Raw genomic sequence first — 18603 nt, 5'->3', positions numbered from 1 at the left:
CGCGCAGGGAGTTCCCCGCGCAGGGAGTTCCTAGCGGGCCACGCGCTCTCGCCTGACCACGCGCCGAGCTGCGGCCTGTCGGGGTACAGACGCGCGCGCGCGCAGGTGCATTCGCTCCAGGTGCGGCCGGCACGGGGCGGGAACAGCTGCGGCCGAGGCGGGGGCGGGGAGGGGGTACAGAGGAGAGGCAGAAAGGAGGGAAGAGGAGGAGGAGGAGAAGGAAGGAGAAAGGGGAAAGGAAGAAAGAAGGAGAGCAGGAGGGCGAGGAGCGGGGGGAGCGGGGAGGAGCGCGCGGGGAGGAGGCAGCGGGGAGGAGCGTGCAGGGAGGAGGCAGCCGCGCTGGGAGGAGTCTGAAAACTTTCAGTGCGAGGGCATTGTGGGAAGCAGCCATGGTCTAAGCCGGGCGCCTCACCTGTCAGCCGCACCGGCTCCAGCGCTCGCCTCTCGCCCTCGCTTCTCCAGCGCTCCTTGCTCGCAAGGCGGGGGAGGCGGCGGCCCAGCCACTATGGTGAGTGCGGGGGAACCGCCGGCCCGGGTAGGCGATGGGGGCGCTCCCGCTCCGGGGAGGCACCTGGGGCGTCCGGACCGGGCGCGCGGCCGGGTGGGGGTGAGGGCCGAGTCCCGCCTGGCCACCCGAACCGTGCGTCCCTGTGGCCCCGCTGCCCCAGACGGTGCGGACGCGCCAGGATCGCTTGCCCGGCATTCCTGCGGCAACGCGGCGCCGCGGCTCCATTCATTCATTCGATCCGCCTTAGCCGAGTGCTTAGTCTGGGCCGGGCTCGGTGCTGGGCGCTGGGGATGTCGCAGGGGACCAGGAGGAGCCCCTGTTCTCCAGGAAGTTTACCTTCCAGGAGGGGGATGCGGAGGGAGGGACACGTCCAATATACAAGTAACATGAAGAGAACTTCTAAAGTAAGAAGCGCTCTGAAGTCTCAAATACAACCGGGTGGAGTGGCAACTTTTGATTTGGCAAAGCCTCTTCAAGGACATGACATTCTAGCTGCTGGAGGCCCTGGAGGGGCGCTACAGGTGGATTAGAGAGAGCAAAGCGGAGGGGAGAAGGCCTTGTTTGTGGCAGGAGAGGTGGGCATCTGCCAGGTGAGGCGGGTTTTTATAGGCCAAAATAAGGAGTTTGGTTTTGGTTCCGACTGAGTAGGGGAAACCTTGGGGACGTTTTAGCAAGAAAACTGACCTTACCCGTTGTGCACTTTTTTTTTTTTTTGAGACTGATCTCGCTCTGTCGCCCAGGCTGAAGTGCAGTGGTGTGGTCTCGGCTCTGCCTCCCGGGTTCAAGCGATTCTCCTGCCTCAGCCTCCCGAGTAACGGGGATTACAGGCGTGTGCCACCACACCCAGCTAATTTTTGTATTTTTAGTAGAGACGGGGTTTCACCATGTTGGCCAGGCTGGTCTCGAACTCCTGACCTCAGGTGATCCGCCTGCCTCGGCCTCCCAAAGTGTAGGGATTACAGGGGTGAGCCACTGCACCCGGCGTGGTGTGCAGTTTGGCTGTGGTTGGAGAATGGACTGGGGTGTGTAAGGGCAGGGGATAGGGGGTCAGGTTGGAAGCTGAGGCCGGCTGCAGCCCTGCTGGTGAGAGATCTGGTGACCTGCACTTGGGTGGAAGCGATAGCTCAGGCTCCTCTTGCTCTTGCCTGCTGTTTAGGGGCAGCCTTTTACGAGTGTGGTGGTCTGAACGTCACTAGTCCCACTTCCCCAAGTGTGTAACCACTTCCCAAATCCGCAGAAGGGAAGTGACCTGCACCCTGTGGGCCCACCGGAGGCAGGAGTGGGTGGGCCACGTGGGCTAAGAAAGTTGATCAACAAAGAGAGCCGGGGAGTGCTGAGCACCTGGCCAGCAAGACCGCAGTTGCTGGTTCCTGTTAAAGGTTTGGCTGCACACACTAGCGGCATCATTTTGTCTGTTGAGGGTTCTTTGTAAATACAGCGTGATGCAAAAACAATGCTGTAAATAATGGAGCAGGTTTCTTGGCTTAAGTTTCCCAAGGAACAAGGTGACAGATGCCCAGTCCACCAGTGTAATTTGCCTAACAGAGGCTGGAATAAGGCCCTGCGTTTCTGAGTCATCAAAGCCTGCTTTTGTGCTGAGGAATGGGCCAAGGTTTGGTCTATGAGGAAAAGCTGCTCCTCTGGACAATACCTGTGGTGGAGTTTTATTTTTTCTTGCTGGTGTCATATGTGTGATGAGTTGATCAGAAATGTGGGAAATTTCTCCAGCTTTTCTACCAGTTTTTGCCAAATGGGAAACATTATTTTTTTTTTTCTTCGAGACGGAATCTTGCTCTGTCACCCAGGCTGAAGTGCAGTGGCGTGATCTTGGCTCACTGCAACCTCCATTTCCTGAGTTCAAGCAATTCTCCTGCCTCAGCCTCCTAAATAGCTGGGATTACAGGCGCCTGCCACCACGCCCAGCTAATTTTTGTATTTTTAGTAGAGACGGGGTTTTGCCATGTTGGCCAGGCTGGTCTCAAACTCCTGACCTCGTGATCCACCTGCATCGGCCTCCCAAAGTGCTGGCATTACAGGCATGAGCCACCGCACCTGGCGGGGAAACATTAATGTTATTGGGCATTTGTGATAAGACAAGCAGGATGTCCTGCTCTTTATATTCACGATCTCATTCAATCCTTGCAACAAACAATTGAGGTTAAATCTGTTATGCTCATTGTATTTTAGCTACTCTGAGCTATTCTAGCAGTATGGCCTTGGACAATTCCTTGACCTCTCTGACTCAGTTTGCCCATTTGAAAAATGGAGATAATATCTCCTAACTCATAAGGCAGAGGTTCTGAAAGTGTGGCCTGGGTACCCCCAGCAGTCCCCAAGACTTTTACTGGAGGTCTGTAAGGTCAAAACTATTTTCATAATGATACTAAGATATTAATTTTCCCATTTCATTCTCATTCTCACAAGACTACAGTGAAGTTTTCTTGTGTCTACATAAGCTGAGATAGTACAACAGATTGAACACAGATGCAGATAGGAAAGTCCAACTGTCTTTGATAAGCCCAGACATTAAGGAGATTTGCAAAATTGTAAAACAGTGCCATGCTTTTCACTAATTTTTTTTTTGCTTTGGAAAAATATTGTTATTGGTCATAAAAATGTTATTTATGTTTAATATGTAATAGGTTTACTATTGTTTTTTCTTTTTATTTATTTATTTTTGAGACAGGGTCTCTGTGTCACCCAAGCTGAGTGCAGTGGTGTGATCACAGCTCACAGCAGCCTCAACCTCCTAGACTCCAGCAACCCTCCTACCTCAGCTTCTTGAGTAGCTGGGACTGTAGGCATGTCCCACCATGCCCAGCTATTTATTTATTTATTTATTTATTTATTTATTTATTTATTTATTTATTTTGAGACAAGGCTTGTTCTATCACCCAGAGTAGAGTGCAGTAGCATGAACATGGCTTACTGCAGCCTCAACCCACTGGACTCAAGGCATCCTCCTACCTCAGCCTTCCATGTAGCTGGGACCACAGGTGTGTGCCATCATGCCCAGGTAACTTTTTGATTTTTGTATAAATGAGGTCTTACTTTGTTGTCTAGGCTGGTCTTGAACTCCTGAACTCATGTAATATTCCCACCTTGTGCTCCCAAAGTGCTGAGATTATAGGCATGAACAATTGGGCCCAGTGGAATTTTTTACTTTTTGTAGAAATGAAGCCTACCTATGTTGCCCAAGCCGTATTATTTTAAAATATGTTAATATCTATTTTTTTCATTTTAATTTCAAACACAATAAATATCAGTGGATATAACCCACATAAACAAAAAGGTCTTTGGGATTGGCAGGCGGATCACCTGAAGTCAGGAATTTGAGACCAGCCTGACCAACATGGAGAAACACTGCCTCTACTAAAAATACAAAATTAGCTGGGTGTGGTGGCGCATGCCTGTAATCCCAGCTACTTGGGAGGCTGAGGCAGGAGAATCGCTTGAACCCGTGAGGTGGAGGTTGCGGTGAGCCAAGATCGTGCCATTGCACTCCAGCCTGGGCAACAAGAACAAAACTCCATCTCAAATAAATAAATAAATAAATAAATAAATAAATAAATAAATAAATAAATAAATAGATAGAGTGTAAAGGCATCCAAAAAGTTTCATAATCACTGTCCCGGAGTTTAACAGGTACCATAAGTGAATGCGGGTGAAGGTGCTTCAAGCAGCTTTGCCATTGTAAATGCTCAGTAACCATCATCTCTCCTCTGTTATTACCTTCAAGTTGTAAGAAAGAATCGGCGGCCCTCGCTAGTGCCCAGCAGCTCTGAGATCTTTGTTGAGGCTCACTGTGTAACTCCCTGTCTTTCCTGCTGCTTCATTCCTGACTTTTGTGCTAGGAAACTGGTAGATGCTTACTGGCAGATCTAGGCACCTAGTACTTTACACACAGAAAATGGTTCTTGATTCCATAGTGCCAGTGACCCTGGTTTCTGGCACAGAGATTTCATATCTGGTGCATGTTGGGACTGTGTTTGTATCTGGATCACACTGTTTGAAGCGACTGTGTACTCCATCTCACCTTTTAGAAATCTCTACCTTGGAAAACAGTGTTAGGGCTATTGCACTTCAGGAATCCCACGAGCTGAGCCCAGTGTGCTTAAAAAGGCTTATGGGGCAGAACGTACTGTTGAATGGTTGGCAATGTTGACAGATGAAGGAGGATTATGTTGTTTATGTATGTGTGTATGTATGTATTTATTTATTTATTTTGCCTTTAACAAGATAGCTGTGGGGATGTATACAGTGACATTTGAAATGCTTTGGGGTACTTTTAATAAAAGCACAAGTGGACTTTGATGTATGTAGTCCATGTGCTTCTGAAAAGTTGAGGTGACCCAAAACCACATTGTGAACAAAACAGTAGAGCCACCCATTGAAAGAAACTCAAATGTTGATCCCTTTGGAAACATGAATAACCATCTTTTTGTGTTGCAAATTCCGTTCTCATAATGTATGTTATTTATGTAAAGTAGGACAGACTTATGCTAAAAAAAAATCAAGGATTTTTTTTGGGTGTACGATTTAAAATCTGACTTGAGAGAATTTACCAAACAGAACTGGAAAGCCATTTCTTATTCAGAATATATTTAAGTTTGAAATAGTAGGAGTGCACCCTTCTCCTAAAAAAAAAAAAGAAAAAAGAAAAAAATTCCTTTGTTCATTTTAATCTCAGGGAGTTGTTGAGGGTGAGGGTGGAAAAACCGAACTATGAACCTGTAGGTCCTGCCACGCCCCCTTCCCCTTCTGTATCAATTTTATGTTCTGAAGCTTGAATGAATTGTAATAAGCATGTAATGATTTTGGCAATTTAAGTTCCAGTTTGAGGGTGAAGCGGTCTATTACACTAATGAGTGCTTTCCTCCTCGGAGACTTGGTCTAGGCTGCTGGCCAGCAGTTAGTGTAAGATCAAGGGCTTTGGGATCAGGGGAGAAATGACCCTTTGTGGTGTTCAGTTGTCCCAAGAGGGCTCACCTCCACTGGCCCTTCCCACAGGTCTCCCAAAAACACCAGTGAGACTTGTATTTACTCCTCACCAGGATTGTTACTTCCGAGTTTCTATCACTCGTTTTGTTTGTTTGTTTGTTTTTTTGTGGTGAGTATTGTCAGCTGCTGATAACTTTTGTGTGGCATTTTGCCAACAACAGCTGTAAGGAAGCAGCACACTGTGTATTTGCTGAGCGGTGTTGTCAATGTCTGCCCTTTTGGGTCCCGTGAATTATTTCATTTTAAGACATAATGATAAAATTACTCCCCTTTCCAACACACACACACACACACACACACACACACACACACACACACACACACAGAAAACTCCTTTAATAATCCCCAGAATAAGTCCTTTTTTTTGTTGTTTTTTTTTTTGAGACAGAGTCTTACTCTGTCGCCCAGGCTGGAGTGCAGTGGCACGATCTCTGCTCACTGCAAGCGCTGCCTCCCAGGTTCACGCCATTCTTCTGCCTCAGCCTCCTGAGTAGCTGGGACTACAGGCTCCCGCCACCACGCCCAGCTAATTTTTTTGTATTTTTAATGGAGACGGGGTTTCACTGTGTTAGCCAGGATGGTCTCGATCTCCTGACCTCGTGATCCGCCTGCCTCAGCCTCCCAAAGTGCTGGGATTACAGGCATGAGCCACCGTGCCCGGCCAACAGAACAAGTACTTCTTGATGTCTTCATGAATTGTCCTTTTGATATTGTTTTGTTGTTACGATAGCCAGTGTTTCTCCCAGAGACCTGAAACTTCACTGTGGTTCTGTGGTTCATTTCTTCTCTGGGGCCTGTCTTTTTCTCTCTCAGAGTCTCCCTTTCTGGTATACCTAGTTTTCCCTGATACTTTCTCTGTTTAACCTGAAGTATCCAGGAAAACTCCCTTTAAACCATTTGAAGCTCCCCCATAATCTATGACATGAAAGAATGTACACAAATGTCAGAGGCAAATGCTCCTAAATTCTCTCAGTGGCATATGAAACTATCCAGCCAGCACCCTGACTAAGGAAATGTATTTCTTGACCGGGCACAGTGGCTCACGCCTGTAATCTTAACACTTTGGGAGGCCAAGGTGTGTGGATTGCTTGAGTCTGGAAGTTCGAGACCAGCCCAGGCAACATGGCGAAACCCCATCTCTAGAAAAAATACAGAAAGTATTAGCTGGGCGTGGTAGTGCACCCGTGTAGTCCCAGCTATTCGAGAGGCTGAGATGAGAGGATCACCTGAGCCCAGGAAGTCAAGGCTGCAGTGAGCCATGATTGTGCCACTGCACTCCAGCCTTGGTGACAGAGTGAGATCCTATCTCCAAAAGAGAAAGGGGCCAGGGTTGGAGGCTCATGCCGGCACTTTGGGAGGCTGAGGAGGGAGGATTGCTTGAGCCCAGGAGTTTGAGACCAGTGAGACTCAGTCTCTATTAAAAAGAAAAAAAATGTATTTCTTGTATCGCTGCTAGTAATAAGGTAAATTAAAAATCTTAACAATGAAAAGGGGATACTGAAAATCATTCAAGTTAGAAATAGAATGTTATCGACCATCATGAGGAAACTGGCCTCTGCCAACATCCCTCTTCTAAAAACTTTCCTACAGGCATCTCTGGGCTCTGAAATTCCTGCCTCTCAGTAGCTTCTGAAACTTTAGTCTTTCAGTGCGATGGGGCATGGACCTAGTACAGTCAGTTAAGAATAAGTGCACAAGAGATTCTGTATTTAATGTCCTTGTTGGATCTTCTCTAACAGGATTTTCTGGGCTGGTAAGAAATGATTGATATGGGTCGAAGCTCAGTGGACACTGAAATGCTACAGGAGACTTCCTTCCGCACTGGGTATATCAAAGATGAGGAATGAAGGCATGGTTTGCAAACTGGGGTGCCCATACCTTCTGCGTACTCATCCTTGTAGACGGGGGTTGTCAAGGGATAAATTTGACTCATCCCTGGAGCATTGTTCAGAATGATAATTTTTTTTTTTTTTTTGAGAGAGAGTCTCACTCTGTCACCCAGGCTGGAGTGCAGTGGCGTAATCTCGGCTCACTGCAACCTCTGCCTCCCAGGTTCAAGCAATTCTCCTGCCTCAGTCTCCTGAGTAGCTGGGACTACCGGTGCATGCCAACACGCCCGGCTAATTTTTGTATTTTTGGTAGAGATGGGGGTTCACTATGTTGGCCAGGCTGGTCTTGAACTCCTGACCTCAAGTGATCTGCCTGCCTCGGCCTCCCAAAGTGCTAGGATGATAGGTGTGATCCACAGTGCCCAGCCGAGAAAATATTTTTCTATTAACACACTAATATATTTGGCTCCTGGATGCAAAATTCATACATACAAACCCTAAGACATATATTGTTTATGGCTTGCAGCTTATGCTACCCTCCTGGTCTCATGAGGCCACCTGCCTTTCCTGCTGTTACAGTTATTTGGATAGAAAATTTGGAGAGACAATTTACTAAAGCAGGGGACAGTGAACTTTCTCTGTAAAAGGCCAGATAGTAAATATTTTAGGCTTTGTGGACCCTACAGTCTTTCAGTATTCCTCAACTCTTCTGTTGTAGAGTGAAAGTGCCACGGACAAGACACAAATGGATGGAGCTGTGTTTTTTTGTTTTTTTTGTTTTTTTTGTTTTTTTTTGAGATGGAGTCTCACTCTGTTGCCCAGGCTGGAGCACAGTGGTGTGATCTCAGCTCACTGCAACCTCTGCCTCCTGGGTTCAAGTGATACTCCTGCCTCAGTCTCCCAAGTAGCTGGGATTACAGGTGCCCGCCACCTTACCCAGCTAATTTTTAACTTTTTTTTGAGATGGAATTTCACTCTTGTTGCCCAGGCTGGAGTGCAATGGTGTGATCTTGGCTTATCACAACCTCTGCTTCCTGGGTTCAAGTGATTCTCCTGCCTCAGCCTCCCGAGAGACGAGGTTTCTCCATGTTGGTCAGACTGGTCTCGAACTCCCGACCTCAAGTGATCCCCCCCGCCTTGGCCTCCCAAGCTAATTTTTGTATTTTTAGTAGAGACAGAGTTTTGCCACGTTGGCCAGGCTAGTCTTGAACTCCTGACCTCAGGTGATCCTCCCGCCTTGGCCTCCCGAAGTGTTGGGATTATAGACATGAGCCACTGTGCCTGGCTGGAGCTGTGTTTTAATAAAACTTTATTTACAACAACAGGCAGAAGGCCAGATTTGGCCTGTAAGTCATGGCTTATTGACCCATTTTCTAGGGTAGCTTCCACTAACTCATCATAAGTATATTGGACAAATAATTTGGATGCCTGCCCCATGACAGGCAGGACTGGCTACGTAATTTGCAGTGCCCAGTGCAAAATGAAAATGCAGGGTCCTGGCTGGGTGCGGTGGCTCATGCCTGTAATCCCAGCACTTTGGGAGGCCAAGGCGGGTGGATCACCACGTCAGGAGTTCAAGACCAGCTTGGCCAAGATGGTGAAGCCCCATCTGTACTAAAAATACAAAAACTAGCTGGGTGCAGTGGCAGGTGCCTGTAATCCCAGCTAGTCGGGAGGCTGAGAATCGCTTGAACCCGGAGGGTGGAGGTTGCAGTGAGCCGAGATCGCGCCACTGCACTCCAGCCTGGGTGACAGAGTGAGACTCAGTCTCAAAAAAATAAAATAAAAATAAAATGCAGGATCCCTTTTTCAAAGTTTACCGGGAATTTCAAGATAGTGACAGCAGAGCATTAAACCAAGTTTTGGGTCCTTCTGAATGCAGGGCTTCTCCATGTAATGACCCTGTGTCCACAGAAACCAGCCATGGGTCTGGGCCTCAGAGAGTGTGTTGAACAAGCCAGAAGCCACCTGCTTGCACGGAGCTCACATTCTTGGTGATGAGTTCTCTCAACTCTGTAAATATTTTGGATCAATCACACAGGAGAAGAATTTGATATTAAGCATTCTTGAGTCATCTTAGTTTTATTTCCTGGGAAGTTGCAGGTGGGCCATGTGGGGACCCAGATGTGGCACATGGGGTAGGGGGCAGTGTTGGCCTTGACAACAAATTAGCTGGGCATGGTGGTGCACGCCTATAATCCCGGTTACTCGGGAGGCTGAGGCAAGAGAATCGCTTGAGCCTGGGAGGCAGAGGTTGCAGTGAGCCGAGATTGTGCCACTGCACTCCAGCCTGGGCAACAGAGTGAGAGTCTGTCTCAAAAAAAAAAAAAAAAAAAAGAGAGAGAGAGGAGAATGTGGTGAGGGGGATGACCCCAGGGCCCTGTGTGAGCGCTTTGATCTTAGATACTTGGTTCATCCCATTTCATGAGATCACCTGAGCGTGGAATAAGACTGCTTAGTTCAATCAGCACAGGGCCTGGCACCTGGAACATATTTCATAAATGCTAGCCAGGGCTATTTCTTTTTCTTTTCTTCTTCTTTTTTTTTTTAGATGAAGTCTCGCTCTTGTACCCCAGGCTGGAGTGCAATGGCACAATCTCGGCTCACTGCAACCTCTACCTCCTGGGTTCAAGCAATTCTCCTGCCTCAGCCTCCTGAGTAGCTGGGATTACAGGCACCTGCTACCACACCAAGCTAATTTTTGTATTTTAAGTAGGACGTGATTTCACCATGTTGGCCAGGCTGGTCCTGAACTCCTGACCTCAGGTGATCAGCCCGCCTTGGCCTCCCAAAGTGATGGGATTACAGTGCCCAGCCTAGCCAGGGCTATTTCTAAGAGAAATGGGAAAAGCTAATGAAAATACTTTAGATTTTTTTTTTTTTCCTCTGAGAAATTTATTTAAACTGATGAAATAAACAAAATCGGCCGGGCATAGTGGCTCATGCCTATAATCTCAGCACTTTGGGAGGCTGAGGTGGGTAGATCACTTGAGATCAGGAGTTCGAGACCAGCCAGGCCAACATGGTAAAGCCCCGTTTCTACTAAAAATAAAAAAAAAATGTAGCTGGGTGTGGTGGCAAACCCCTGTAATCCCAGTTACTTCGGAGGTTGAGGCAGGAGAATAGCTTGAACCTAGGAGGTGGAGGTTGCAGTGAACTGAGATCGTGCCACTGCACTCCAACCTGGGTGACAAAGTGAGACTCTATCTCAAAACAAAACAAAATTATGGACTGCAGATATTGGGGAGGTAGGGGAAGGTAAGGGTTACAGTAATATCACATTTTTTTTTAAAGTATGGTTCAGAAGTCTGTATAGAACTTTTTAATTTTGTTGTATAAACAAGTACTTACCTTCAGTTTCATTCATTACTAAGAAGTCATGTCTTCAGTTCTAAGTCCACTACATAAGAGAGTCCTGCCTTTCAAAGTCCATTCCGTCTCACGATAATCTAGTCTACATCAACCATCTTTGCAAAAACTATGGGGGAAGGGCAAGACTTGAATATACAGTAAGGCAGATTGGTCTCTCAGATGAATGCTTGAAGTTTGTTAGCGGTAAACTTTGAAAGGGTATGATGGATATACCATTGCCCGCCTCTTACAAAATTTTGCTTGTAGCTGAAGTCATCTTTGTCAAGGTATAAAAGGCCCTGGGGATAGATTTTTAATGAGTGTTGAGTAGGAAGAAAATGAAAGTTCTTAATAACCATTAAGTGGTCATTACCATGCAGGGTGTTGAGTTTAGCATAGTAAGCATAGCCTCTTGAGCAAAGTTCAAAAAAAGCATCTCAAAATTAGCTGGGCGTGGTGGTGCTCGCCTGTATTCCCAGCTACTTGGGAGACTGAGGTGGAAAGATTGCTCAAATCTGGAAGGCAGAGGTTGCAGTGAGCCGAGATTGTGCCCCTGAACTCCAGCCTGGACGACAGAGTGAGACCCTGTCTTAAAAAAACAAAAACAAAAAAGCATCTCTATGAAATATGAATAGAGTCCTAAGTTATTAATTTTGTTTTGTTTTGTTATGTTTCTGAGACGGAGTCTCTCTCTGTCACCCAAGCTGAAGTGCAGTGGTGCAATCTCTGCTCACTGCGGCCCCTGCCTCCCGGGTTCAAGCGATTGTCATGCCTCAGCCTCTCAATTAGCTGGGATTACGGGCGCACACCACAGCTAATTTTTGTATTTTTAGTAGAGATGGGGTTTCACCATGTTGGCCAGGCTGGTCTCGAACTCCTGACCTCAAGTGATCTGCCCGCCTTGGCCTCCCAAATTATTGGGATTACAGGCATAAGCCACCATACCTAGCCGCAAGTTATTAATGTTTTATTCAACTTCAGAGTCATACTGAAAATTTCCTGGAATTTCTGCCCCCTATTTCCAGTCTTTTTCTCCTTGGATGACTTGAAACACAACACAGGACTAGTCTGATTCTCAAAGGACTCCAGGAGAAATTCAATCAGCATATTTACTATAGGAAAAAATTAAACAACTGACAGGTGTTGTGGATATATTCAAAGTTGATTACTCTGTCAGGGAAAAATGATGAATGGAAAAATAATACCGTTTCAGGGTATTTCCCACCTGTTCATCTGTGTGTTCTTTTTGAGACAGAGTCTTGCTCTGCCATCCAGGCTGGAGTGCAGTGGCACAATCTCGGCTCACTGCAACCTCTGGTCCCAGGTTCAAGTGATCCTCCCACCTTAGCCTCCCAAGTAGCTGGGGTTACAGGTGCCCGCCACCACGCCTGACTAATTTTTGTCTTTTGAGCAGAGATGGGGTTTCCCCATGTTGGCCAGGCTGGTCTCAAACTCCTGACCTCAGGTGATCCACTCACCTCGGCCTCCCAAAGTGCTGGGATGACAGGCCTGAGCCACCATGGCCGGCAATCTTTGTGTTCTTAACTGCAGTGGTTATTATTAATAGGAAAAAAAACCCCCCACAAATACAAGATCTGTTTCTTGATTACAAGATACTTGTCATGTTTTTGGGCAAAATTTTTTACATGCATAGCAAATCTAGAGTGGAAAATTAAGCTCTGAAGTATGTTGTTAAACTATATAATTGCCGCAGGAATTCAGTGGGGAGGAGATGGGAGAGACAGGCCTGGGGCTGAGCCTGGAAGGGTGGGATGACCCCGCCTTCAGCTCTTCAGAAAACAGTGTGTGTGTGAGTGACTGGATGTGTGTGTGAGAGGGAAGGGGTCAGTGAGTAGAATAAAGAAAGGGAATAATTATTAAGGAAATAGAAATGCTGGAGGAGAACTGGGTGAAGGTCGACCATGAGGAACAGTTTTCTTTTCTTTTCTTTTCTTTTTTGAGAGGGAGTCTCCCTCTGTCGCCCAGGCTGGAGTGCAGTGGCGCGATCTCAGCTCACTGCAAGGTCCGCCTCCCGGGTTCACGCCATTCTCCTATCTCAGCCTCACGAGTAGCTGGGACTACAGGCGCCCGCCACCACGCCCGGCTAAGTTTTTGTATTTTTTTTAGTAGAGATGGGGTTTCACCGTGTTAGCCAGGATGGTCTAGATCTCCTGACCTCGTGATCCGCCCGCCTTGGCCTCCCAAAGTGCTGTGATTACAGGCGTGAGCCACTGAGCCCGGCCGAGGAACTGTTTTCTTATTGACACTTCCATCTCCACCCTTTCTCCCCAGCTCTGCCCCTCCGGTTAACCCCACTAACGAATTATTTATCCAGTATTATTGGAGTGACATTTCTCACATGTGAATTTTTCACATAACTGAAAAACAAACCTAAAAAAAAGTTAGAGTTAAAAAAATATGAATACCTTCCTTTTAGGCCAGTTGCGGTGGCTTACACCTGCAATCCCAGCACTTCGGGAGGCCGAGATGGGTGGATCATTTGATGTCAGGAGTTGAGACCAGCCTGGCCAAATGGTGAAACCCTATCTCTCCTGAAAATATAGAAATTAGCTGTGCATGTGGCAGGCGCCTGTAATCCCAGCCACTCGGGAGGCTGAGGCAGGAGAATCACTTGGACCTGGGAGGGGGAGGTTACAGTGAGCCGAGATCACGCCACTGCACTTCAGCCTGGGCGACAGAGCAAGATTCTCAAAAAAAAAACCCCACCTGCCTTTTGCATTTGGAGAAATGAGTCAAAAGTAGCTTGTGGCTTATCCAAAGTCAGGAGGTGCCTCAGCCACTCAACCGCATGGCTTAGGGGATGACCTTACCTTACCTTCCACACAAGGTGTAATGCTGTTGAAATTGCAGGTGTATTTAGGAGTCTCTGTGTATGTCTTTTGTCTCTGAGTGGATTATCTCATGTACCTTTTTTGGATATTTTTGTGTATCTTTAAAAAACCATCTATAGCTGGGCCCAGTAGCTCACATCTATAATCCCCGCACTTTGGGAGGCTGAGGCAGGCTGATTGCATGAGCCCAAAAGTTCGAGACCAGCCTGGGCAATATGGCAAAACCCCATCTTTACTTAGAAAAATACAAAAGTTAGCTGGGTGTCTGGGTGTGGTGATGCATGCCTGTAGTCCCAGCTACTCAGGAGGCTCAGGTGGGAAGATCAATTGAGCCCTGGAAATTGAGGCTGCAGTGAGCCATGATCACACCACTGCACTCTACTGCAAGATCCCATTTCAAAAAACAAACAAAAACAACGACAAACCATCTACTATTTCCCTCTACGCCCCTATATGTCTGCCCCCAGGCTCTCTTCCTCTGCCACTTTAATGTGTGCTTTGAGATGGGAAGTTTATTTTTTAAATCTATTTTTAAAAACTGACACATAAAAATTGTATAAATTTACACCGTACAACAAGCTGTTTTGATATGTATACACATTGCAAAATGGTTAAATCAAGCTAATTAGAATATGTATTACCTCACATATTTGTAATTGTGTGTGTGTGATGAGAACACATAAAATATACTCTTAGTAATTTTCAAGTATATAATACATTGTTATTAACTATAGTCACCATGTTGTACCATAGACCTCTTGAATTTACTCCTGTTGTCTAACTGAAAGTTTGTATCCTTCAACCAATATCTCCTCAATTTCCTCCCTGTCCCCCCAGCCCTTGGTAACCACCATTCTACTCTTTGCTTCTATGACTTCGTCTTTCTTTGATTTCACATTTAAGTGTGATCATATGGTACTTTTTCTGTGCTTGGCTTGTCTCACCTAATATAATGTCTTTCAGGTTCATCCATGTTCTCACAAATGACAGGGTTTTCTTCTTTCTAAAGGCCAAATAGTATTCCATTGGGTATATATACCACAATTTCTGTAACCATCCACTAATGGACATTTAGGTTGATTCTATATCTTGGGCCATTGTGAAGAGTGAGGCAATGAACCTGGGATTGCAGGTATCTCCTCCAAACGCTGATTTCATATCCCTTGGGTATGTACTCAGTAGTGGGATTGCTGGATCATATGTGAGTTCTATTTTTAATATTTTTGGGGGGTCTTGATACTGTTTTCTATAATAGCTGTACTAATTTACATTCCCACCAACAGTGTACCAAGGTCTCTTTTCTCCAACCTTGCTAACACTTACTATCTTTCATCTTTTTGATAGTAGCCTTTCTAACAGGTGTGAGGTGGTATTTCACTGTGGCTCTTAATTTGCATTTCCAGATGATTAGTGATGCTGAGCATTTTTTTCCCCCATATACTGGTTGGCCATCTGTATATCTTTTTTTCAAGAAATGTCTATGTAGGTTCTTTGCCCATTTTTTTTCAGTTGGGTTGTTTTCTTTTGCTATTGAGTTGTTTGAGTTCCTTATGTATTTTGTACATTAACCCCTTACTGGATTTATGGATTGCAAATATTTTCTCCCATTTCATAGGTTGTGTCTTCACTCTGTTGGTTGTTTTCTCTGCTGTGCAGAAGCTTTTTAGTTTGATGTAATAGAGGAGTTTATTTTATTTTATTTCACTTTTATTTTTATTTTATTTATTTATTTTTTTGAGATGGAGTTTTGCTCTTATTGCCCAGGCTGGAGTGCAATGGCGCGATCTCGGCTCACTGCAACCTCCGCCTCCCAGGTTAAAGCGATTCTCCTGCCTCAGCCTCCTGAGTAGCTGGGATTACAGGAATGCACCACCATGCCCGGCTAATTTTGTATTTTTAGTAGAGATGAGGTTTCTCCATGTTGGTAAGGTTGGTCTCAAACTCCTGACCTCAGGTGATCCACCCATCTCAGCCTCCCAAAGTGCTGGGATTACAGGCATTAGCCATCGTGCCTGGCCTATTTTTATTTTTTTTTAAGACAGGATCTTACTGTGTCACTCAGGCTGCAGTGCAGTGGAGTGATCATGGCTCACCACAGCCTGCGCTCAAGCAATCCTCTTGCCTCAGCCTCCCGAGTAGCTGGGACTACAGGTCGTGACACCATGCCCAGCTCATTTTTTCTATTTTTTTTTTGTAGAGACAAGGTCTCACTATATTGCCCAGGCTGGTCTCGAACTCCTAGGCTCAAGCAGTCCTCCAATCTCAGCCTCCCAAAGTGCTGGGATTATAGGCGTGAACCACTGTGCCTGGCCAGGAGTTGATTTTAATAGCAGCTTGAGACAATCACCATTAGAAAGGCAGAAGAGCATATTGCTTGGAAGGATTGCTGGACTGGACGATGAGGGGACTTCGTTTCTATACTCAGCTGTGCCGATAACTGCGACCTCCCGACAATATCTAGCTTCTCTGGGGCTTGTCTTTGGTTGTCAAATGAGAACTTGGGCTTGAGATACAATCTTGAAAACTCTTTCTGGCTCTCAGTCTGTTATCGGCTACAAGAAAATAATAATATGTCTCTATGAACATAACGTACGTTATTTTCCAAGTATGTCAGAATCAAAAGCAAAGCTGGCCTGATGCTCAGTTGTTAAGCATATGTCCTTGTGTTGCTGTTGCCCAGGAGCCAGGCTCATCCAGTTGTGGCTGGAAGATGGGGGTTTTCATGTCCATAGCTGGCTGGAGGGGCCAACAGCCATGCACATAGGGGGCACGTGGCTGCATTGCTCACGAATCTTGCATTGCTCACGAAATCTCTGTGTGTCTAGCTGCTATAGTAAGTGCAGTTTTGGCTTCAATGAGATCAAGTGGAGAAGCAGCACAGCACTACTATTTTGCTTTAGGCATATATTTATTGAATACCTACCAGCATTGGGACATTATTAAGAGATAAAAAGTTAACAAAACTGGCTGGGTGTGGTGGCTCAAGCCTGTGATCCCAGCACTTTGGGAGGCCGAGGCAGGTGGATCATGAGGTCAGGAGTTCAAGACCAGCCTGGCCAACATAGTGAAACTCCATCTCTACTAAAAATACAAAAAATTAGCTGGGTGTGGTGGCGGGTGCCTGTAATCCCAGCTATTCAGGAGGCTAAGGCAGGAAAATCGCTTGAATCTGGGAGGTGGAGGTTGCAGTGAGCTGAGATGGTGCTACTGCACACTCCAGCCTGGGCGACAGTGTGAGACTCTGCCATAGATAGACAGATAGATAAATAAAGTTAACAAAACTGATTATGCTTCTGCTCCAGGGAGGGAAGGCATCCATACCTAGAGCAGCTTGGATGTCATTCTAAATAAAGGGTTTCTCTCAAGAGCATGGAAGATGAATGTATGGTTGGGAGGCTCACGGTGTATAGGGAAGTATGTGTTTTGAGAGGGCCCTGAAAGTATGTTAGAGACTTGGGTTAGTGAGAAGTGTATCTCAGGCATGATGGGGAAGGAGGAGCTGGGGCAGTGAGACTGGTTCCAGCAAGGTGGGTTTCAGGGTTTGCAAAGCAGATTGGTTTGGCTGCCCATGGGAATGAGTTTGGGAAACAGACATATGCTCCCAAAACGTCAGCAATCTAGCTCCCGAGAAAAAGTGGAGTCATATGGTGGAGGATGTTGATTTGCAAAGGAAATTTTCTCCTTATCATTTGTCTGGAGGGCAGTCCAGGAAGGTCTGGCTTGTTTTTTTTTTTTTTTACTCCTAGTTTGGAATCACCGACTCATCATTTCCTAGGTATATAGAATACAAGTAAAGTAATAGGTGCTGCTTGGGACAAACACTGAAACTTAAATTCTCCTTTCTGTGATTTTTTTTTTTGGATGATAGGGATAGTATGTACCCATATAGATGTTACTGATTTAGAGTATTAAATTGAAGTTTAAAGTTTTATGTTCATTTTCTTATATATAAGATGAGTTAAACAGGCACACCCCATGCCTCAGAAAAACTTGAACTCATCTTTGCCTTGGACATTTTGAAAAAAAAATTCTGGCAATAAATATTTATTGAACAGCTATATGTCAGTCGATGCATATTACGTTCCAAACCATTAAGTATATTTAAGAATAAAACATTTTAAAACGTAATGGACCTAAATGCGAAAACTTCAACTCTGGTCCCTTATGTAAATCACTGGGAAAAAGACCTTTATCTTACATCAATTGCAAGATAAATGTCTTTCAGTCTGAGAAAAAAACCTTTTAAAAGTGAGCTTCCTTGAAATAATAGACTTGTCTGATTTATTAGTAAAATTGATATCAAAGTGCCTTTAAATCACAATAGAAAGGGATTCTGGAGCAATTAGTTTAGCAAACATTATGGCAATAAAATTTGCATTGTTGCCATCTCTTTTACACATAAATCATTTTCAGGGTCAAAACACTGATATTTTAAAGGCCACACTAAATCTAGCAAGTGTTACATGAAGATTTTTTTTTAACATAACTAGCTTTTAAATCCCATTTTTCCTGAACTCATTTTTTATAACCAGTGAATATAATAGTATTTTATCAGTAAAAGTTCAAAAAGCAGAAAATATAAGGTAACTAACTTTGCAATAATCACTGTGTTTATAGCAAATGTTTGTAACATGAGTGCTTCTATAATATACTACTAATTTAGAATTATATTCTGTACCATAATCTTGACTATGGAAACTAAGAATTTAGGACCTTGAGCAAAAATGGCCAAAAAGGATGCAAAATTCTTTTTTTGGTTAACTGTGAAATTAGATAATCACAAAGATAGTAGGACTTTAATTTTTTTTTTTTACACGAGGCATCTTGAAGCAGTATTTTTGTAACACCCTTGAAAGATATATAATTAAATGTCAATTTTATTGCCAACTGCCAGTTATTTATGGACTTTATAGTTTATTTCTGTAGCTACACATTGCTAAAATTGGGTTAGATTTCTGCATTTTAAAAGAACGAATTAAAATATTTGGCAAGTGGAAGAAGTGAGCAAACAGAGTGTGCTTTTTCTCCGATGAGTGATGTAAAGAAAGGTTATTTCCAGCAA

General features: G+C 45.1%; 1 protein-coding gene across 1 annotated transcript in view; it reads left to right on the top strand.

Annotated features, from left to right (window-relative positions):
• The first annotated feature begins 359 nt into the window (after nucleotides 1–359).
• Nucleotides 360–18603, top strand: part of AP1S3 (adaptor related protein complex 1 subunit sigma 3) — an 85460-nt gene continuing 67216 nt past the window's right edge. Inside the window, exon 1 of the mRNA XM_031008673.3 lies at nucleotides 360–508. Within this exon, the coding sequence (XP_030864533.1) occupies nucleotides 506–508 (3 nt within the window). The 5' untranslated portion in view covers nucleotides 360–505. The remainder of the gene's footprint in view (nucleotides 509–18603) is intronic.

Source organism: Gorilla gorilla, chromosome 11 (assembly GCF_029281585.2).
Source record: "Gorilla gorilla gorilla isolate KB3781 chromosome 11, NHGRI_mGorGor1-v2.1_pri, whole genome shotgun sequence".
NCBI classification, from domain to species: domain Eukaryota; kingdom Metazoa; phylum Chordata; class Mammalia; order Primates; family Hominidae; genus Gorilla; species Gorilla gorilla.
The sequence above is the reverse complement of the archived record's forward strand: the minus strand, read 5'-3'. Positions and strand labels throughout refer to the sequence as shown.